The following is a 24,562-nucleotide window of genomic DNA, read 5'->3' on the forward strand; positions in this document are numbered from 1 at the left end:
AGACAGGTCAAAGGTCATGGGAGGGTGAAAAGGTAGGAGGAAGTAGCTTCTGCAGCAGTGAGAGAAGATAGGGCTGACCAGGAGGGGAGAGGATCAAATGAGGTGGGTAGGGTTGAGGCTCTGGTCATGGGGGATTCCATTGTTAGACATGTGGGGAAAGTGTGTGGAGGAAAGGGAACCAGGGTAGAGTGTTATCCGGAAATTAGGTTAAGGCAGATGTTGAGGAAAGTAGAAGAGAAGGAGGAGGGAAAGGAGAAGGTGGTAATGTTTCATGTTGGTACTAACAACGTAAGACAAGCAGGTATAAGTACCAACATAGTTAGGGATGTGTGGGATCTGGTAAATGCAGCACGGTTGAAGTTTAAGAAAGCGGAGATTATTATCAGTGGAGGGATACTGACTGGAAGGTGATTGGGGATTTAAATGAGACTATGGAGGTATGTGGGAAACTGGGAGTAAGATTTCTAGACCCTAATGGGTGGGTAGGAGATAGGGATCTGTGCTCAGATGGCCTTCACTTAAACCCCAGAGGTACATATTAGTTAGGAAATTTGTTTAGAAGGGTTATAGGGAGGTACAACTGGGGAAATGGGGTGGCCTAGGGAGCGTTGATAAGGGAACAGGAAACTGGAAGTCAAGTAGGCATGCCATTAAAATGTTGGTGCTAAACTGTAGAAATATTGTAAAGAAAGTAGAAGTAAGTAATTTAATAGATATGCACCTACCAGATATTGTAATAGGAGTTGAATCATGGCTGAGAAATGATATAATGGATGCAGACATTTTCTCACGGAACTGGAGTGTGTATCATAGAGGTAGGATAGATATGGAATGAGGGGGAGTGTTCATTCTGGTGAAAGAAGAATTTGTAAGCAACAGAAAAGTTAAAGATGACTACCATGAAATTCTACGTGTAAGGCTCATCTCTAAAGATAATAGGCAGTTTGATATCTTTGGAGTGTACAGACCAGAAAAGCGTAGCACTGACGGTTATTCAGAATTATGTGATAAGATAATCAGCTATGTGGGAAATGGTAAGGAAAGAAATGTGATTGTAGTGGGTGATCTCAATTTACCAAATGTCAATTGGGAGGGTAATACGAACGACAGGAAGTATGACCAACAAATGGCAAATAAGTTAATATGGGAAGGGCATCTGATTCAGAAAGGGATGGAACCAACTAGAGGGAAGAGTATTCTGGATGTGGTGCTGGTAAAAACAGATAAGCTCTATAGGAAAACCAAAGTAATAGATAGTATTAATGATCACAAAGCTGTTTTTGTGGTAGTCAGAATAAATGTGAAAGAAAGGGAGGTACTAAAATTAGGACTACTAGGCAGTACCATATAGCTGATAAAACAAGCATGAGGGAGTTTTTGAAAATGTAACTATGATCGGTGGAAAACGGTAAATAAAATGTAAACAGACTCTGGGATGGGTTTAAAGCAATTGTTGAGGAATTTGAAAATAGGTTTGTACCTTGAAAGGTGGTAAGGAATGGTAAAGATCCACTACATTATAACAGAGAAATAAAGAGACTATGAAGGAGGTGCAGGTTGGAAAGAAATAGAGTTAGAAATGGCTGTGGAAGTAAGGAGAAATTGAAGGAACTTACTAGGAAATTGAAACTAGCAAAGAAGTCAGCTAAGGATAACATGATGGCAAGCATAATTGGTGGTCATACAAATTTTTTTTTTTAAATGGAAGGTTATGTATAGGTACTTTAAGGCAGAAACAGGTTCCTAGAAGGACATTCCGGGAATCATTAATGAAGAAGGGGAGTGTGAAGCGAAGACCTTCAAAAGGCAGAAGTATTCACTCAGCAGTATGTAAAGATTGTTGGTTACAAGGATAATGTTCAGATAGAGGAGGTGACTAATACTAAATAAGTATTAAAATTTACCTATGACAACAATGACATATACAATAAGATACAAAAGTTGAAAACTAGAAAAACAGCTGGAACTGATTAGGTTTCGTGGGATATAATAAAGACAATGGGTTGGGATATAGTACCATATCTGAAGTACGTATTTGATTATTGTTTGCATGAAGGAGCTATACAAAATGCATGGGGAGTTGCTATAGTAGCTCCTGTGTATAAAGGAAAGAGTGATAGACATAGAACTGAAAATTACAGGCCAGTCAGTTTGACATGCATTGCATGTAAGCTTCGGGAAAGCAATCCTTTTTATTATATTAGACATGCTTGCAAAAGTATTAACTTGTTTGATAGAAGGCAGTTTGTGTTGAGGAAAGGTTATTCCACTGAACCTCAGCTTGTAGATTCCAGCAAGATATAGCAGATATCTTGGATCTAGGAGGTCAAATGGACTGTATCGCGATTGACCTAGCCGAGCCAGGCAGGAATCGTCTGCCACCTGCCCTAAGCCGGCTCCTTGCATTAGTGACGTGTGGTTTCATCATTTGTGTCTTGTTATTGTTTCTTTCATACGGTGCCTTTGTAATCTTTATTGTTAAAGTGTTTTCTCACTTATAATGTTGATCTGTAATATCTCTCTGTATTTGGCCATATGAATTCCATTTATTTCAATAAAGCACTTGAGAGCCCTTCAGGATGGCCGGTCGGATGGGGCCTTGGTGGGGTTTTGGGAGTTCACCTTCCCAAGCCACTCATTGACTATGCCCTCCTGCCGGGTTGCTCGCTTCTGCTCCCGGTCGCCACGCGATTCTCGCCGTTGCTAGGTGGCTCCTCCTGAGGCTCCACCACGGGCTCTGCGTGCGCCGCGACCCCTGCCGCGACCCCTGCCGCGACGACCTGTGCCGTGGCTGACCGCGGGTGCCCTGGTGGGAGATTGAAACTGGAACCCGGCTGGCCAAGTTGATGAGATCGTCCTCAGTGGCATTAGCCACTTGCACCGCCATATTCCATCCTTTGGTGAGAGCTAGACACAAGATGGTAGCTCGAGTGTAGAAGAACTCGCGTTGAGCAGGATCCATGCGGCTCCAGTTCGATAAGGCTCAGAGGATGCCCTGGGCCTCACGCTGATCACGTCCTGTCGGAGTTGCCGGAAGAAATTGTTTGGGGGCTTCTGCAAGTCGGTAGGCCCGCGCCGGTTCAGGAACGGTCAACCCGCTGGGGTAGTACTGTGGCGCCAAGGAACGCCACGGTATGGTCTCAACTTCATCCTCCGAATCATCGATTTCTTCGGGCGGCTCAGAGCGGTGACTGTGGGCTGGAGACTGCTCTTCGTCGGGTTGCTGACGCGTTTGCGATTGCTGGATCTGTTGCTCCAGTCGTTGGACTGTCCTTACTAGTGCTTGCCAGTCCAAGTTCTCGGGGGGCTGTACTTGAGGTTGCTGCTCAGTGTCGTTATCCGTCATCTCCTGAGAGCTGGTGAGGTCTGTTCGAGAACGTGTGAGCCGCCCTAATGCATGGGTGCCTGCTGAGTTTGTAGACGATGGTTTGCCGTGTTGTTCGCCTTCTTTGTTTCCCTGAAAAACTGCTGTACACTTAGTTGAACTTGTCTCGACATTGCACAAACAAGAAGAAAACCTCTGTCCCCTGTCACCGTTGATTTTTCTTAAAATCCGCAGCCTACGTATCCCCATGACCCTGGTAGGGTTCCCACTCCTGCTCCACATCCTTCCCTATAGTCGTCACGTTGCCCAGCCTGATGTTTATTTGTTTATTTTTGATGCCGTCTATCTGGTGTTTTGGTTTGTCTTAAGGTGTCCAAATTCCGTGTAATTTAAGTTTTATTTTTTATTATTATTATTTACCTTGTGACGTGTAACTGGAAGCCGATTGCAAAGATAGTTGGATATAAAGATAATGTCCGGATAGAGCAGGCGACTAATGCTGTTGAATCGTCGCCATAAGACCTATCTGTGTCGGTGCGACGTAAAGCCACTGTTCAGTCTTCAGCCCTAAGGCTGGTTGGATCCTCAACAGCTCTGCCATCAGCTGTCATAGATGGCCTAGGCATCACTGAAGAGGCGTACTAGGAAAATGAGGAGTGAGGTAGTTTTCCGTTGCTTTCCTCACCGAGCCAGAAGTTGCTATTATATATCAGTCTGCCAAGCCCACTGAAATGCATGCACCAACCGACCCTATGAGCAACATTTTCACACCATTCATAGCAGGGACTGGCTGCAGAAGGAATGGCATTACTAGCATCGCTCATACCTCAGTCACTTTCATATTGTCAAAGCCAAGGATAAGACAGAGACAGATCAATGAAAGTAACAAAATTGCTCTAGCCCATACCAGAAGACATAGTGCACTGTAAACACTAGGTCCTGCCAGCAAAGGCAAGTAAAACCACTAGCAAAAAAGAAAAAAAGAAAAAAAAATACTGTTGAATACTGAAATTTACTTATGATAATGCTTTTACAAGAAAAAAGTTGAAATCTAGAAAGGCAGCTGGGAATGATAAGATTTCTGGGGATATATTGAAGGCCATGGGTTGGGATATAGTACCATATCTGAAATACTTACTGTTTGCTTGAGGGAGCGACACCAAACGAATGGAGAGTTGTAATAGTAGCACCAATGTACAAGATAAACGATGACAAACATAAAACGGATATGGACAGGCCAGTCAGCTTGACATGTGTTGTTTGTAATCTCTGAGAAAGCATTATTTGTTATAATATTATACATGTGTGCGAAATTAATAACTGGTTTAATAAAAGGAAATTCGGGTTTAGGAAAGGATATTCCAGTGAGGCTCAACTTGTAGGATTCCAGCAAGGTATAGCATATATTTTAGATTCAGGAGATCAAGTTGACTGTATCGCTAATGACCTAACCAAGGGTCTTGATAGGGATGATCATGGGAGATTACTGACGAAAATGAGGTGTATTGTGTGGCTGAGTGGGTGGTTACATTTCTAGAGTAGGTGAAGTGTTATCTGATCCTGTAATGGTTGTGTTTTGTTAATATATATAAATGATACGAGCAAAGAACTGGAGTCACAGATAAGGCTATTTGCAGACGATATTATACTGTATAGAGGAGTAAATGAGTTCCATGAGTGTGAGCGATTGCAGGGGAACCTAACCAATGTTGTAAGATGGACAGCTGACAATGGTATGACCGGGCGAGTTGGCCGTGCGGTTAGGGGCGCGCAGCTGTGAGCCTGCATCCGAGAGAAAGTGGGTTCGAGCCCCACTGTCGGCAACCCTGAAATGGTTTTCCGTGGTTTCCCATTTTCTAACACTGTTGAATACTGAAATTTACATATGATAAAGCTCTTACAAGAAAAACATTGAAATCTGGAAAAGCAGCTGGGATTGATAAGATTTCTGGGGATGTATTGAAGGCTCTGCCTGCTGTCATTTCTTGATGGATACAGTACATTTGTATCCGTCTCATGGCACAGGCCAGAGCAAAGTGTAGCTTCTACCGAAGTCCCAGTCTCATCCATGGCTGTGACAGTAGGGAAGCTGCTCGGGTGTGGGTGGTGCCGAGTACTGCCATTCACTGCACGGCCAGTGCGTCTGAGTGTCATGAAAGGTGTTGCTTATAGGGTTGGTTGTGCCACAATAGCACAGTCTGGCCTAGTGAGGAAAGCAATGGCAAACTACCTCACTCCTCGCCTTGCCTAGTACACCTCATTTTGGTACTGCCATTAGTTTTCTTGGTTTCCCTATAACTACCTAGCCTTTGATGGTGCTATTTGAGGATCCAACCAGCCTCTGGGCTGATGACCTAACAGACAGATTGAAGGCTATGGGTTGGGATATAGTACCATATCTGATATACTTATCTGATTACTGTTTGCATGAGGGAGCGACACCAAACGAATGGAGTTGCTGGGACTGTACCTTAATTAAGGCCACGGCGACTTCCTTCCCACTTCTAGCCCTTTCCCATCCCATCGTCGCCACAAGACCTATCTGTGTCGGTGCGGCGTAAAGCCAACTCTAAAAAAAACCATCTTCAGGGCTGCCGACAGTGGGATTCGAACCCACTATCTCCCGGATGCAAGCTTACAGCCGCCCCTGACCGCACGGCCAACTCGCCCGGTACCAGTTGTAAGTTTCCCCAACAGGAAAATTCCTCTCAGCTTTAATTACTGCGGTGAAGGTTGATACTACCTCATAGGGAACACTGTAAGTGTCCATATAAAGAATGATCTTAATTGAGACAATCGTATAAACGATGTTGCTAGAAAGGTTACAGATCTCTTCACATGGTTATGAGTTATGAGAGTGTTTAGAGGTTGTAGTAAGGCTGTGAAGGAGAGTTCGTATAAGTGTGTCGTAAAACCCCAATTAGAGTATGATTCTAGTGTATGGGATCCACACTAGGTCTGCTTGATACGAGAACTTAAAAACATTCAAAGAAAATCTGCACCATTTTTTTCTGGGTGATTTCCGAAAAAGGAGTAGTGTTACGAAAATGTTGCAAACTTTAGACACTTGGGGTAAGGAGATGAGATGCTCTGCTTTGTGGTAAGTTTCAAGCTGTTAGTGGGGAGATCGCGTGCAATGACATAAGTAGACGAATAAGCTTGAACGAAGCTTTTAAAAGTAGGAAAGATTATATAATATGAAGATAAAGTTGGAATTCAAGAGGAAAAATTGGGGAATGAAATGGCGTATGGCTTTTAGTGCCGGGAGTGTCCGAGGACAAGTTCGGCTCGCCAGGTGCAGGTCTTTTGATTTGACTCCCGTAGGCGACCTGCACGTCGTGATGAGTATGAAATGATGATGAAGACACATACACCCAGCCTCCGTGCCAGCGAAATTAACCAATTATGGCTCAAATTCCCGACCCTGCCGTGAATCGAACCCGGGACTCCTGTGACCAAAGGCCAGCACGCTAAACATTTAGCCATGGAGGCGGACAAATTGGGGAAAATATTCTATTATAGGGCGAAGAGTAAGGGATTGAAATACATTAGGCCTATCTAGGGAAATTTTCGATAAATTTCCAAGGTCTTTGAAGCCGTTTAAGGAAAAGCTAGGTAAACAATTGATTGGGAACCTGCCACTTGGGTGACAGCCCTAAATTCAGGTCATTGATTGATTGATTGATTGATTGATTGATTCATTCATTCATTCATTCATTCATTCATTCATTCATTCATTCATTCATTCATTGAACTGTTCTCATTGAGACATTGTGCAGTGGACTAACAATAACATTACCTGAGCATAGTGCGGCTCCATGGCCTAATGGTCAGCATGCTAGGCTTCGTTCCAAGGGGTCCCGGATTCGATTCCCGGGTGGGTCGTGGATTTTAACTTTCATTGGTTAATTCCTCAGGCTCCGAGGCTATGTGTTTGTGCTGTTTTCAACATTAGAATTCACCCTCACAGACGCGCAGGTCGCCTACAGGGCGTCGACTCAAAAGACCTGCACCAGGCCTCTCCGGAGGTCACGCGCCATTATTGTTTACTTGCTGCCACTGAACTGTGGTTTCTTGGTCTCCTCTGCTCCAGGAACACAACACCTATGGTCGGTTACAGAATGAACAGCACTATACACTACTCAGCATTAATGTGGTACAGTCAGCACCGGATTACCAAACAAAGTAGGCACCGACCTATGGGTCCCAGGCATTTTAGCTGCCCGCAACCACGGAACAAAATAGCATTGACTTAATCTTAAAAGAAAAAAAAAATTACAATCAGCCTTCGATAAATCTTCTTCCAAAAACTTTAGCTACTCGAGAAAACAACAGTTATACATTAGAGAAAATACTGCACTCGTGTAATGTATCTATAACAATTATTAAAGTATATTAACAACAGGCATCAGGGCCACACTGCACTTTGTCTCTTAGAAGTTCTGTCAACAGTCAGTTTGTAAAAACAAAATCAGTGCATTCTAACTATTAACAAGTTAGATATTATTATCAGAAAAGGTATTAGGGTAGGAGGCTCTACTCCCGGACGGTTGCAGTTACCGGACACTCCCAACGCAACGGCAATTTACTTTTGAACTGAGCGCCATGTTGCCATATTGGTGCCAGACCACTGATGTTATATTTCTAAAACGAAGAAAACGAACCATCGTCGTCTTGGCCTCCCTCTAGTTCTCCTACCCTCCATAACGGAGTTCATTATTCTCCTAGGTAACCTATCCTCCTCCATTCGCCTCACATGACCCCACCACCGAAGCCAATTCATGTGTACACCTTCATCCATCGAGTTTATTCCTAACTTAACCTTTATCTCCTCATTCCAAGTATATTCCTGCCATTGTTCCCACCTGTTTGTACCCGCAATCATTCTCGCTACTTTCATGTCTGCTACTCCTAACTCAAGAATATGATATCCTGATTCCACCAAGCTTTCGCTCCCGTAAAGCTAAGTTGGTCTGAAAACAGACCGATGTAAAGATAGTTTCGTCTGGGAGCTGACTTCCTTCTTACAGAACACTGCTGATCGCAACTGCGAGCTCACTGCATTAGCTTTACTACAGCTAGATTCAATCTCACTTACTATATTACCATCCTGGGAGAACACACAACCTAAATACTTGAAATTATCGACTTGTTCTAGCTTTGTATCACCAACCTGACATTCAATTCTGTTGAATTTCTTACCTACTGATATCAATTTAGTCTTCGAGAGGCTAATTTTCATACCATACTCATTGCACCTATTTTCAAGTTCCAAGATATTAGACTGCAGGCTTTCGGCACAGTCTGCCATTAAGACCAAGTCGTCAGCATAGGCCAAACTGCTTACTACATTTCCACCTAACTGAATCCCTCCCTGCCATTTTATACCTTTCAGCAGATGATCCATGTAAACTACGAACAGTAAAGGTGAAAGATTACAGCCTTGTCTAACCCCGGTAAGTACCCTGAACCAAGAACTCATTCTACCAGCAATTCTCACAGCAGCCCAATTGTCAACATAAATGACTTTGATTGATTTTAATAATCTACTTTTAATTCCATAGTCCCTCAGTATAGTGAACATCTTTTCCCTCGGTACCCTGTCATATGCTTTCTCTAGATCTACAAAACATAAACACAACTGTCTATTCCTCTCATAGTATTTTTCAATTATCTGACACATACAGAAAATCTGATCCTGACAGCCTCTCTGTGGTCTGAAACCACACTGGTTTTCATCCAACTTCCTCTCAACGACTGATCGCACCCTCCCTTCCAAGATGCCAGTGAATATTTTGCCTGGTATACTAATCAATGAGATACCTCGATAGTTGTTGCAATCCTTCCTGTTCCCTTGCTTATAGATAGGTGCAATTACTGCTTTTGTCCAATCCGAAGGTACCTTACCAACACTCCACGCTAATTTTACTACTCTATGAAGCCATTTCATCCCTGCCTTCCCACAATACTTCACTATTTCAGGTCTAATTTCATCTCATCCTGCTGCGTTATGAAAATGGAGTTTATTTACCATCCTTTCCACTTCCTCAAGCGTAATTTCACCAACATCATTTTCCTCCTCCCCATGAGCTTGACTGTTCACAACATCACCAGGAAGATTTCGGTTTACGTTGAGAAGATGTTCAAAATATTCCCTCCACCTCTCCAGTGATTCCCTGGGATCTATTATGAGTTCACCTGAATTAATCAAAACACTGTTCATTTCCTTTTTCCCTCCCTTCCTAAGATTCTTTATTACTGTCCAGAAAGGTTTCCCTGTTGCTTGACCTAGCCTTTCGGAGACTTATTTTTGGATTCAACAACTATTTGTTTCGCTCTGTTTCTTCCATTTACGTAAAATTGCCTGTCTGCATCAGCCCTTGTTTGGAAACATTTCTGATAAGCCTTCTTTTTACGTTCACAAGCTGCTTTCACTTCATAATTCCACCAAGATGTTCTCTTTTTCCCATATTTACACACAGTCGTTCCTAGGCATTCCCTTGCTGTTTCTACTACAGCATCCCTGTATGCCACCCATTCTCTTTCTATATCGTATATCCTGAACCTGTTTACTGCGCACTGTTCCAAACTTCTCACTAATCATATACATGTACTTCTGTCTAATTTCCTCTTCGTGGAGATTTTCTACGCGTATTCGCTTGCAGATTTCACTTTCTCCATCCTAGGCCTAGATATACTTAGTTTACTACTGTGCCCATTGAATTTTCTGACGCGTTCCAGAATGGCGGCAAAGTGCAGGTATGGACCACACAGGCCGAAATCATAAGACAAGAACCATAAGTTAGAAGTTCACAGGAGGCCAAGACCAAGTAGGAGCATAACATTTTAAAAGGCTGTGAGAACAGAACAGTATCATGTGAATTGTTCCAAGAAAACAAGTAAAATATAAGATATTATTACACTTACTAATCCGATGAGATAGATAACGGATTCAGCTGCGACAGAGTGGAAGACTAATTGCTAAGATAGACGAATTGCGCAAATATTGCCCGTGTGAAACAAGAAAATACGGCGTAATAGACGTTATTCAACGTCGAAGAAATAAGAAATAAGAAAATTTGAATCAAATACGTTCACCAGTTGTACCGATACGAAGCAATTCGACACTTCGAAGCTCATTAGAAACAGAGCTTAGAAGAGGAAAAATATTCAGGAATAATTTTCCAAGAAGAGAAATTTAGCAATTATTAAGCCTTCAAGAATATAAATATCACGTAAAATTATAGATTTAAAAAAAATAAGGCAAAGATAAGTTCGAAGACACTGAACTAAGTGTTAAATATTTGATTGATCAGATTAATAAGAAAAATATAAGGATACTGGCGAGAGATTATAATTTTAAGAAACTCCAAAATGTACATTTACTCGTTGGAATTATTTGATTTTAACATTACCTCAAGAATGAAGAATATGTCGTGCTAATTTTGAGGTGGACCGACCTGGAGATGGATATGAACCGGCCAGCAGACCAGACCTGATGAGGGGGAATACTCCAGCCGTTCCGTGGACTACAGCCGGCCAAGGACCAGAGATGTGACACAGAGAACTATAGAAGTCTCCATACTCGCTGAATGGCAAGCGAAGTTTGCTAAATATTGGTTCTTAATTAGGTTAGACATGATTATATGGTATAATTTACAATAAGTGTGAAGTATTTAAAAAATGAAGTGACTCAGTGAAGTGACATGTTTGAATTATACTAAGTCAAGTTGTGACAAGATCGGTATCTCGAAAAAGTGGATATACATATGTTGAGTGGATTATGATAGCAAATGAAATATGATTATTTGCGAGAAAGAATGTATATCATTCAAAGCAGGATGAGAGTATTTGCGTGCATTATATTTCATTAATGGATTTTGTGAAGCCAATCATGCTAAGTTAGCGTCATTATATGATGATATAGAGAGGAATTATAATTTATATGAGTTATTCTTTGTCGAATTAAGTCATCAGATGGAATTACGAAGTGCTAGAGGTTAAACATTATTCTATGAGAAGAAATATGATCCAAATAAGTAAACATAGTTTGCAACGAAGTTTTATACGTCTTAATAATTGTTTGTGGGTTACTGTAGTCACGTCCTAGTTCGTGAACCATGGGCAATGACTGAGTGGCCTAGTAAGTGGTCCTGAGAGTCGGGATACCAGTTGCTATGGAATGGGAGTGGGCATCTCGGACATATTTTGGGTCATGGCGCTCCTTGTGCTCAGGTGGCTAGGACTATACAATTCACCAGTGATCCATAACTTGTTAGAGGAGAGATCCTCACTTGGACTATGTGCAAGTAGGGTAGCATCCTGCTTCATGAATTTACCGAGCTCAGAACACTTTAAGCAAGCCTCGGACCTATGGGAGTAACGGAGTCCCACTCCCATTTGACAGGCGAGGGACTCCTTGGAAACAACTTGGCGAACGAAATGGAATTCGATGGGGAGCTATCAATATTAATGGGGCTTATGGAAGAAAGAAGGTAGAACTGGCTGAGTCAGCAAAGACGATGCATCTGGATGTGCTAGGAGTAAGTGATATTCGGGTGAGGGGAGATAATGAGGAAGAGATAGGAGATTATAAAGTGTACTTGACAGGTGTTAGAAAGGGAAGGGCAGAGTCTAGGGGAGGGCTCTTTATCAGAAATACCATTGCACGCAACATAGTTTCTGTTAGGCATGTAAATGAGCGAATGATGTGGGTAGATTTGTCAGTTGGAGCAATTAGGACAAGAATTGTATCCGTGTATTCACCATGTGAGGGTGCAGATGAGGATGAAGTTGACAAGTTTTATGAAGCATTGAGTGACATCGTGGTCAGGGTCAGCAGCAAGGATAGAATAGTGCTAATGGGCGATTTCAATGCGAGAGTTGGGAATAGAACTGAAGGATACGAAAGGGTGATTGGTAAATGTGGGGAAGATATGGAAGCTAATGGGAATCGGAAGCGTTTGCTGGACTTCTGTGCTAGTATGGGTTTAGCTGTTACGAATACATTCTTCAAGCATAAGGCTATTCACCGCTACACATGGGAGGCTAGGGGTACCAGATCCATAATAGACTATATCTTAACAGACTTTGAATTCAGGAAATCTGTTAGGAAAGTACGAGTTTTTCGCGGATTTTTCGATGATACAGACCACTATCTGATCTGTAGTGAACTAAGTATCTCAAGGCCTAGGGTAGAGAAAGTGAAATATGTCTGCAAACGAATAAGGGTAGGAAATATCCAGGACGAGGAAATTAGACAGAAGTACATGGATATGATTAGTGAAAAGTTTCGAACATTAGACAGTAAGCAGGTTCAGGATATAGAAAGTGAATTGGTGGCATATAGGGATGCTGTAGTAGAAACAGCAAGGGAATGCCTAGGAACAACTGTGTGTAAAAATGGGGAAAGGCGAACATCTTGGTGGAATGATGAAGTGAGAGCAGCCTGTAAACGTAAAATGAAGGCTTATCAGAAATGGCTCCAAACAAGGGCCGAGGCAGACAGGGACCGACGTAGATGAAAGAAACAGAACGAAACAAATAGTTGTTGAATCCAAAAAGAAGTCATGGGAAGATTTTGGTAATAACCTGGAAAGGCAAGGTCAAGCAGCAGGGAAACCTTCCTGGGCAGTAATAAAGAATCTTAGGAAGGGAGGGAAAAAGGAAATGAACAGTGTTTTGAGTAATTCAAGTGAACTCATAATAGATCCCAGGGAATCAATGGAGAGGTGGAGGAAATATTTTGAACATCTTCTCAATGCAAAAGGAAATCATCCTGGTGGTGTTGCAAACAGCCAAGCTCACGGGGAGGAGGAAAATGATGTTGGTGAAATTATGCTTGAGGAAGTGGAAAGGATGGTAAATAAACTCCATTGTCATAAAGCAGCAGGATGAGATGAAATTAGACCTGAAATAGTGAAGTATAGTGGGAAGGCAGGGATGAAATGGCTTCATAGAGTAGTAAAATTAGCGTGGAGTGTTGGTAAGGTACCTTCGGATTGGACAAAAGCAGTAATTGCACCTATCTATAAGCAAGGGAACAGGAAGGATTGCAACAACTATCGAGGTATCTCATTGATTAGTATACCAGGCAAAGTATTCACTGGCATCTTGGAAGGGAGGGTGCGATCAGTCGTTGAGAGGAAGTTGGATGAAAACCAGTGTGGTTTCAGACCACAGAGAGGCTGTCAGGATCAGATTTTCTGTATGCGTCAGATAATTGAAAAATGCTATGAGAGAAATAGGCAGTTGTGTTTATGTTTCGTAGATCTAGAGAAAGCATATGACAGGGTACCGAGGGAAAAGATGTTCACTATACTGAGGGACTATGGAATTAAAAGTAGATTATTAAAATCAATCAAAGTCATTTATGTTGACAATTGCCTGCTGTGAGAATTGCTGGTAGAATGAGTTCTTGGTTCAGGGTACTTACCGGGGTTAGACAAGGCTGTAACCTTTCACCTTTACTGTTCGTAGTTTACATGGATCATCTGCTGAAAGGTATAAAATGGCAGGGAGGGATTCAGTTAGGTGGAAATGTAGTAAGCAGTTTGGCCTATGCTGACGACTTGGTCTTAATGGCAGACTGTGCCGAAAGCCTGCAGTCTAATATCTTAGAACTTGCAAATAGGTGCAATGAGTATGGTATGAAAATTAGCCTCTCGAAGACTAAATTGATGTCAGTAGGTAAGAAATTCAACAGAATTGAATGTCAGGTTGGTGATACAAAGCTAGAACAAGTCGATAATTTCAAGTATTTAGGTTGTGTGTTCTCCCAGGATGGTAATATAGTAAGTGAGATTGAATCTAGGTGTAGTAAAGCTAATGCAGTGAGCTCGCAGTTGCGATCAGCAGTATTCTGTAAGAAGGAAGTCAGTTCCCAGACGAAACTATCTTTACATGGGTCTGTTTTCAGACCAATTTTGCTTTACGGGAGCTCAGGATATCTTATTCATAAGTTAGAAGTAACAGACCTGAAAGTAGCAAGAATGATTGCGGGTACAAACAGGTGGGAACAATGGCAAGAGGGTACTCGGAATGAGGAGATAAAGGCTAATTTAGGAATGAACTCGGTGGATGAAGCTGTACGCATTAACCGGCTTCGGTGATGGGGTCATGTGAGGCGAATGGAGGAGGATAGGTTACCTAGGAGAATAATGGACTCTGCTATGGAGGGTAAGAGAAGTAGAGGGAGACCAAGACGACGATGGTTAGACTCGGTTTATAACGATTTAAAGATAAGAGGTATAGAACTAAATGAGGCCATAACACTAGTTGCAAATCGAGGATTGTGGCGACGTTTAGTAAATTGTCAGAGGCTTGCAGACTGAACGCTGAAAGGCATAACAGTCTATAATGATAATGTATGTATGTATGTATGTATGTATGTATGTATGTATGTATGTATGTATGTATGTATGTATGTATGTATGTATGCATTATTTATGAAGAGGTTATGATATAAGGAAAAGTGGTTTTGTTGTTGATATAATTGAATTGATTGAGCGATATATAGATGAGAATGGAATTATATGAAGCAATTTAAGTGATGTATTAGGAAGATATGTTGCAATGAAGACTTAATGAGGGATGCTAAATGATTATATTCAGAATATGGATCAAATATGTGAAGCAAGTACATTGAAAGAGATACGTCGAGGGAATAACATGAGACAAGTTATGCATGGCAAACCCATATGCGTATATGAGAATAAATGGTTTCTGTTATGTCAAATACAGCTGTGTTATAAGGAAATGCTTATAGCAAGTGTCATTTTGTGGTAATGCACGTAATGAAAGATGAAATGAGTGTATAGCTATATATTGAATAACATAGATAGATAATATCGAGCTAACATAACAAAAATTTAGAGGATTCACTTAGATAAACTCGCCATGATTATTAAGGCTATGTGAAAGGTCAAATGCATATTGAGAGGAAGGTAATAAGGCTAATTAAGAACTACTTTCGTTATAAATGTGATATAAATTATTTTATATTTTGAAAAGTGTTCCATGATTTTTATATATATTTTAATACGTAAATATAATAGACTAAGAGGATAGGTGCCGAGATTTTGGAAGGCAATAGGGAGTAGTAACCTTAGCATGTCATTCAACAAAAATATCAATAAAAAGCGATATTTTCAACATAATTCAGATTGCGTGATTTTTTCAGAAAACATTCAGAAATGAATTGAGTGTTATGCTATTCAAAGGTATGATTAATTACTTTCTTTCAATGTAATGATTATTTTAATGATGTAATTGATTAATTGAATATTTTTCATATGAAATGAAATGTGAAATAAGATGTTAGCTCATGTCAGGATTGAAATTCAACTTTTCTAAGCCAGTGCTGACTTAAACGAAATGCATGTATAATGGTAATTTATTTTGTGAGATATTGGACGAATATTGGGAAATGCTACTTTCTCTTTTCTTTACTAATTCATTTAGATTAATTAATTTTTCTTATTATTTATTTTTTAAATGTGTGAGTAAGTGATTTGTAGATATTAGAGTGCATGATGACATAGTTTTAAGTTGAGTTTCTGCGGTTTATTATGATAGCTGCAGTGATTAAAAATGCAATAGGATGGAGACGTTCATCTGGATATGAAATGTGTCGCGTGTGATTTGACTCTTCTTTGAATTCACGTTAAACTAAATTATTTCGCGAAGATTTACTCTGAGAATACAACCAGCTAACGGGATATTTTTACGTGCGTCGTACCTGGGCGTGGGATGGACGCACTACAGATCAGATAGTGGTCTGTATCATCAATATATCCCAGAATAACCCGTACATTCCTAACAGACTTCCTGAATTCGAAGTCGGTTAAGATATAGTCGATATATCCTCCCATGTGTAGTGGAGAATAGCCTTATGCTTGAAGAATGTTTCGTAACTGCTAAAACCATACTAGCATAGACGTCCAGCAAACGCTTCCCATTCCCATTAGCTTCCATATCGTCCCCACATTTACCAATCACCCTTCGTATCCTTCAGTTCTATTTCCAACTCTCGCATTGAAATCGCCCATTAGCACTGTCCTATCCTTGTTGTTGACCCCGACTACGATGTTACTCAATGCTTCAAAAAACTTGTCAAATCCATCCTCATCTGCACCCTCACATGGTGAATAAACTGAAACAATTCTCGTCCTAATTTCTCTAGTTGCCGAATCTATCCACATCATTTGCTGATTTACGTGCCTAACAGAAACTATGTTGGGTGAAATAGTATTCCTTATAAACAGGCCTACCCGACACTCTGCCCTTCCCTTTTTAACACCCGCCAAGTACACTTTATAATCTCCTATCCCTTCTTCGTTATCTCCTTTTACCCGAATGTCACTTACTCCTAGTACAACCAGATGCATCCTCTTTGCTGACTCAGCCAGTTCTACTTTCTTTCTTCTATAAGCCCCATTAATATTGACAGCTCCCTATCGAATTGCATTTCGTTCGTCAAGTTGTTTCCAAGGAGTCCCTGGCCTTTCAAATGGGAGTGGGACTCCGTTACTCCCATAAGTCTGAGGCTTGCTTAAAATGTTCTCACCGGGCGAGTTGGCCGTGCGGTTAGAGGCGCGCGGCTGTGAGCTTGCATCCGGGAGATAGTGGGTTCGAATCCCACTGTCGGCAGTCCTGAAGATGGTTTTCCGTGGTTTCCCATTTTCACACCAGGCAAATGCTGGGGCTGTACCTTAATTAAGGCCATGGCCACTTCGTTCCCACTCCTAGGCCTTTCCTCTCCCATCGTCGCCATAAGACCTATCTGTGTCGTTGTGACGTAAAGCCACTAGCAAAACAAAAATTTCTGAGCTTGGTAAATTCATGAAGCAGGATGCTACCCTACTTACGCATAGTCCAAGTAAGGATCTCTCCTCTAATAGGTTACGGACCATCGGTGAATTGTAGAGTCTTAGCCGCCTGAGCACAAAGAGGGTCATGACTCAGAATATGTCCGAGACGCCCACTCCTATTCCATAGCAACTGGTATCCCGACTCTCAGGACCACTTATTAGGTCACTCAGCCGTTTCCCATGGTTCGCGAACTAGGACGTGACTACAGTAATAAAACACACGGCATTTTTTTTTATCAGTAGAAGTTATGCCATGACGTATCGCTGCACACCACAACACAAAATTCTTCAGTAACAACTTCTGTACAATACGAAATTAATAGAACACATACAAATACAATGCTTTCTTTTTGCTACCGGTACTTGATTTACGTCGCACTGACACAGATAGGTCTTATGGCAACGATGGGACAGGAAAGGCCTAGGAGTGGGAAGGAAGCGGCCATGGCCTTAATTAAGGTACAGCCCCAGCATTTCACTGGTGTGAAAATGGGAAACCACGGAAAACCATCTTCAGGGCTGCCGACAGTGGAGTTCGAACCCACTATCTCCCGGATGCAAGCTCACAGCTGCGTGACCCTACCGCACGGCCAACTCGCCCGGTCAAATACTATGCAATATACAACCAACTCTTACTCAACACAAGACAAGTACGCACTGATTTACCTAAAGCTTAAAACACACACAAGCGCGCAACAAATAAATACTGTAGATGACTTCACTACAGAAGTTAGCTGCCGGCGGTTCACATAGTGAGGACTACACGATACTTGTACCAGAGCAATACAGAAGAAGAAAAGTAAAGGAAGGCATCGAAGCGATGGCTGTTCCTGCCATTGTGCTTCCTCCCTACGAATATATTTATGAATAAGAAAATGTTATGTAGTTATTTGAATAACTCACGGGAAAAAATGCCTCATCCTTTTTATCTGTTTTTCATAATACATTACAAAGTAGAGTATAATATCCCTTAATTACGAGGAATTATGGGTCTCTCAAGAGGGGGGGGGGGGGGGTGTGCTCACTCCTTGTAGGCCAATAAAAGCAATATTGTTTTCTTAACGTGGAATGAGCTATAGGTATAGTAAACTCTTTCCACTCAGCTATAGTGAAGTTGGTTTTGTCCCCTCCAGAGAGAAAACACTAGTGGTCTGGTTCCCATATACAGTGGTGGTCAAAATAATAGAGCCACCTGGCAAAGGTTTGGAATAAAGTACAAATTTTTTACTAGACATGTTTGTACTATGATGGAAACAAAATTTTACGTTGTACAGGAACCATTACAACAGAGTCACATTGTACCACAGTCCGTTATATAGATAACACAACTCAAACTAATCAATAATATTCAAAAGAATACCAGACCACAGGGTCAAAAAAATAGAGCCAATTGGCACAAATATTTTGTACTTGATCTCAGTCTTACGAAATTTACAGGAAAAGTTGTTTTTGCATAGGAGTAAATTAGTACTCCGTGCGGTTACCCGTAGTTTTGACGATTGCCCTGCACCTCTTACCCACAGAGTTGGCTAGATGCCTGCATTCGTCGCTGCTGATCGCATACCAGGCTCTCTGGATTTCTTCCCAAAGTTTATCTAAAGATGTAGCTTTTGAGCGGTCAATTTTCTTGTCTACGATCTCCCATGAGTTCTCAATGGGTGATGCGTCAGGGGACTGAGGTGGCCACTCTAATACTTCGATATGGTGGTCTTGAAAAAACTGCCTTATGATCCTTGCAGTGTGCTTTGGATCGTTATCGTGCTGAAATTTCCATTTCAGCGGCATTTCCTCTTCAGCATAAGGCAGCATAACATTTGCCAAGATGTCTTTGTACATTTCTGCGTTCATTATACCATTGATACGGTGTATTGGACCAATGCCGTACCATGAAAAGCATTCCCATACCGTAACACTTCCGCCACCTTATTTCACAGTTTTTAAAGTGTACGTGGGATTTAATTCCTGCTTTGGTGGGCAGCGCACAGAGACTTTTCCGTCTGAGGCAAACCTATTATACTTGGATTCATCGGACCAAAGGATGTTCCTCCACCAAATATTAGATGTTTGTTCAGTTCTCCGGGCGAAGGCCAACCTTTTCCGAACATTAGCTTTTGAAACATGTGGCTTCTGTCTCACAATGCGCCCATTCAATTTTGCGGATCTCAGTCGTCTTTGAATCGTTTAGGTTGATGGTTGAACATCATTTTTGTCGCTAAACAAAATGGCTTTCAGTCGTGGTGTTGACAAAATGGGTCTTTCTTTACTTCCCTAGTGATGAGTCTGTCTACGCGAGGAGAAGTTACACGAGGTCGCCCCCTGTTCTCCACCTGGGGCTTTGTTTGTTTTGCCAGTCTAATGGCGTTCTGGACTCGTTTTCGCGAAACGTGTAAATCTTTGGCTGTTTGATTCATGGACATCCCACTTTTGAACATCCGGAACATTACTATACGCTCATCATCACTCGTATGCTTTGCTCCGCCCATCTAGAAGAATGTAAATAAAACCAAACGTCAATTTACATACAAAATAATATTGAGTGGAGATTTGCTGACAAATAATATCGCTAGCCTCCAAAAGAACTGCAAAAAATCAATTTGAACGGGACTTCTGTAAAACGGCTCTATTATTTTGACCCATAAGATTCTTACCTTTATGCCTCTTTTCGCACGTCTAGCTCAAACGCTCCCTTTCGCACAACTATAGATAGCAGCGACGTCTTCCCTGATGATGTCTAAAAGGGACTGACAACAGGGCACTCGTGGAGATTTTGCGAACTAATAGATATCCTAGTTCTTAATCTCCTCAATAGAGGTGGCTCTATTATTTTGACCGCCACTGTATGTCCATTACTAATATTGTACAGGTATAGTAAGCTCCTTCGGTTCAGCTATGGTGAAGTGGGTCTTCTCTCTGCTAGGAACATGGCACCAGTGGTCTAGTACTCATATATGTCTACTACATATTACTAATATTGTACAGTTACCTGGGTATAGTAAGCTCCTTCCATTCAGCTATGGTGAAGTTGGTCTTCTCTCTCCCAGGAACATGGCACCAGTGGTCTGGTACAGACATAGACAGCACTATATTGACATAAGTCATGGAGACAATCGCGGTGAACAACAGGTTGAACGTGAGGTTGAATCTTGTCTGGAAAGGCCCCTTCATCCCCACTTCATTCAGCAGGTAGTCAAAGGGAGCATCGTCCACTGAATCGCCCTTGGTGAGTGCAGCCTTCGGACTGTCGCTGTGATTCGCGTCTTCAGCCGTCATATTCACCACTTGATGTGCTGCGAGTGATAGAGTGCACACCTGTAGGGTGGAAAATACATAGGTTAGATGTATATTTTTAAATGTTATCACCGAGTCAGTTAGCTACTCTGTATGAGTCACATAGCTGTGAACATGTTTTACAGACGTCCATTGTTTGACGTTTCTGTACCTATGAAACCTTCCTACGCTCCTACGATTACAATTGTTTGGTGTGTACTATGGACAGCTTAGCCCTACAAGAAACAAGGTGTTGCAAATATTACGTGCTCTCTTCTCTGGCATGCCCATAATGGAGATAACGACGCTGTGGAATTATGATGAATACTGCCCCTAGTAGTGTAACCGTATCAGTAATTTCGATATTTATTCAAAAAGTAATGTAAGGGAAGAAGACATGTTTCGAGTTTTTTGTCCGTATGGAAGAGAGGCTGTATCATATTGCACAACATACCCGACTGGTTGGCGCTGAAGTCAAGAGTTTCATGGCTTGAAAAAACCAAAGTGAGAGCGTGAGCCAAGGGAGGACAAGGAAGGAAGATAGGTGTGGATAGCTCCGCCCCAAACAACAATAGGCACCGAGCTCGATAGCTGCAGTCTCTTAAGTGCGGCCAGTATACAGTATTTGGGAGATAGTGGGTTCGAATCCCACTGTCGGCAGCCCTGAAGATAGTTTTTCGTGGTTTTCCATTTTCACACCAGGAAAATGCTGGGGCTGTACCTTAATTAAGGCCACGGCCGCTTCCTTCTCAGTCCTAGCCCTATCCTGTCCCATCGTCGCTATAAGACGTATCTGTGTCGGTGCGACGTAAAGCCAATAGCAGATAAGAGAAACAATGGCCAGATCACAGTAATGCCAACGTGAGAATGTGATTTTAGATGGCATAATCCTAGAAAATCGCCTTAATTATATAAGGGAACAGTGACATGTCAAAACTGTGGATACTAGATCCTTGCCAAAATTACAAGTGGGCTTAATATATCATTGTTGATGAAATCACGCCGCCAAGGATGATGTAATCGGCAGTAGCGTGCCCAAGCTAGCATAGAACCCAGACACCGAACGGGGAATCCCAAGGGGGAGTGCTGACCTTTGATCGCGGATAATAATTAATCTACTGATCGATTTGGTTTCCGCATCACATCAAATGATACTGATCCATGGGCCACGTAATCAATCGCATGGCAAGTATTGTCGGACCCATAGAACGTGAGAAATGGGAAATGAAGTAGGGAAAACTCCTTAACTACTCTGCAAACCAGGGTGAAATTATAAAAGAGCCTGCTTGTTAGGATAGAAGGACATTTGACGCGAAGTATTCAAGGCAGACACACGGTCGGCGAGTGCTCTGACCTGCCTTCGTTCGGGCGTGTAATGCGGAAGTTATCGGTAACGCGGTAGGAAAGACTATATAAAGTGCATTAGTAATTGTGGTGACATTTATAGACAGTGGTGAAAATTTGATTCACGGGACAATCGGGAGGTTATAAAAACTATCATGAGAATGTGTCGGCATCTCATGCCGTGAGATCGTCTCGTAAGAACGCGCCGGTGTTAGGGAGTGAAAAGCATAAATTAATGTTGTACCGTCGTGTTAAAGACATGCTCCGTGGCGGAGATACCGAGTGAACTGGATAAGATAGTGTGGAAGGTTACGTAGATTAATAGAGGATAGACCGATGTAAAAATTTTCTAAGTTTAATAGACTGTGTTTGTGTCAGGATACAGAGAAAATTTTCTATCTGTAGGAGTCCAGAAACTGTGAGGGAGACGCGAATGTAGAAATCCACCATAATTTAAAATTGCATAAACTGGTGTAGTAAATTAATGACTGTTCGCGATAAATTAACATTGTGCGAAAAACCTAGAGGTGGAAGTATCAGTAGAATTCAGAGGATTGATGTTTCATAAACGGGTAATGCAGAAACTGTGCTAGTGAGTGCATAAATAATTTACCGTGAAGGAGCATTCCATAATCTGTAGAAACGGATATTATAGTAGAAGTCGATAGAATTGAAGCCTAATAAATTGTGACAAAAGAAGCCAGAATTAGCATTGAACGTGGTGTTTCCTAGTTTGTTTCCAGTGTTTCCAAGGATCATGAAGACACCCAGAATGGACGCCAGACGATGTGAACCAACGGTCTACACCAACATCAAGACGGACTAAACAACACCTGGGAACCTCCCGGAGGTTCGAGCGATGGACAACCCACCATGGCGTTAAGTACACTAATTTGAAATATTTGTGAATGCGGGGTATTTCCTTTCTGTAAATATGTGGATAATGTTATACATGTTATAATGTTATAAGAGTATGTTGAATTTAGATTTTCAAGTAGGGAATAGCTTGGAGTGGTCTTTAGGATTATATTAAGTCAGTTCAGATTAGACGGGAACTGGAGAATAGAGAATCTGATATAATGTCAAGCACCATAACTTTATCTGTGGTTAAGCATGTGCATGGAGTTAAATTTTCAATAAACTTTGAGAGTGCTTTAGATGGAGGCAAAGCGTTAATGTATTGCTGGTAAGCCAATGAATAATATTTCTTAAGATTCAAATAATCACTCATAGCGTACTCTGCGTGATGACAGGATCTTCAAAATTGCTTGTTGTAATAATGTCAATCGTGGGAATAACAATGCACTCTGTCTATAAGGTCTTTTTTTCTTTTGTAGTTACTTTGCATGAATGGAAATAGTGATGGCTGTATATTGTGTGTGAAAATGCGCCGTGCCTGGACTCGAAGCTATGCCTTCCGTGTAGATAGGGTGAAATCCGCATTACCATTTGAGTTTCATTGCCTTTTCTTTAGTTAAAGTCCTTTTTTGTTATTGTTACCGGTACGTTAAAATATCTATAGGATTTTTTATGAAGTTTGAACTTGGAGAAAATCGTAGGGAGATCTTCTATGCGATGAGCTGTGAACGAACCCGGATCTTTGGGAATAAGAGTTGTGACGCGGTGAGACGGCTTGACGTGATAATTTTATCGAAGTGTGCAGAGAACGCATTAATTAAATTGAGCCCTGAATATGATACAATGGTGCACTTGAAACTGGATTATTGCCGCAAATGTTCCTTGAGAATATGCTTTGCTATTGTGAGATTTGTTTTAAGACGAGGTTCTTAACCGAGAAGAAGCGAGACTCGCTTGAGGATTTATGGTCGTAAGAGGGTGCGGCCACGACCGTGTTTCGAGACGAGGGGAATGAAGGCTGCACGCCAGGAATGAATGCTGGGCGCTCACATAAATACAATTCGCATTAGAAGATTGATCGATAGTTGTTTTCCCCTTTTGCTGCACTAAAATTTGAATAAATGAACGTCATATGTAGATTTTATTAATTCTAAGGAAAACGTATATAAAGATTTTCAGAGTCCTCTGATGATGATGATGCAATTGAGGCCACATGTTCGAGTCCCAGTGCACATTATGGATTTCCTATCACACACAAACTTGATTGCTTCAAGGAATACAGCCAATGATAGGTGTTTGTTTTTGTTTATTTGTCATTTCTTTCAGGGATTTTATTGATTTGAGTGCCGTGTTATGTACAAATACTGTGTCTATTTTGAACGTAATTTCGAGAGCTTCCTTATTGTTGTTGATTTGTGTGAAGAGGGTTCTTCCCCTGTAGTTGTGTCGCTGTAGGTCTTCATGGTCATGGAGATGAGAGTTCGATTCCAAACCCGACATCTGTTAATTGGCTTGTTTATTGTGTTTTAATTGTATACGGTAGTGTTTCATTTTTTATTTCTCTCTCATTTCGTTTGCAATTATGAGGATTAGGATTATAATGAGGTAATCACTCCGGAGCGAATTCCAAGTTATTGTAAGTGTTACATTTTCAAATAGAGATGGAAGATTATAAGGAATATCTTCGCATTTACAAAATATTTAGTGTTGTGTTTAACCATGTTTCAAATTGGTGTATGTGGATTGGGTAATCCTGTGCTTAACGCCAAGTTATGAATAGCGGGGTTGATCAAATCGAAACTAATTCAAGGACATTTATGATCAATTGGTGATCAAACTGTGATCAAGTTATTTTTAAAATTTACGAATGGAGTGAGATCTCAAAGACTTTATTCAA

The 24,562-nt window shown here is 41.4% G+C and overlaps 1 protein-coding gene across 2 annotated transcripts in view; it reads right to left on the reverse strand.

Annotated features, from left to right (window-relative positions):
- LOC136886536 (organic cation/carnitine transporter 2) overlaps positions 1-24,562 on the reverse strand; it is a 157,231-nt gene that overhangs the window by 102,842 nt on the left and 29,827 nt on the right. Inside the window, exon 2 of one of the 2 annotated variants that reach the window (XM_067159350.2) lies at positions 20,180-20,505. In XM_067159350.2, the coding sequence (XP_067015451.2) occupies positions 20,180-20,466 (287 nt within the window). In that variant the 5' untranslated portion in view covers positions 20,467-20,505. Of the gene's footprint in view, positions 1-20,058; positions 20,071-20,179; positions 20,506-24,562 lie in introns of those variants that run through there. The other variant, XM_067159357.2, reaches the window with a different exon arrangement.

This window comes from Anabrus simplex, chromosome 1 (assembly GCF_040414725.1).
Source record: "Anabrus simplex isolate iqAnaSimp1 chromosome 1, ASM4041472v1, whole genome shotgun sequence".
Lineage (NCBI taxonomy): Eukaryota > Metazoa > Arthropoda > Insecta > Orthoptera > Tettigoniidae > Anabrus > Anabrus simplex.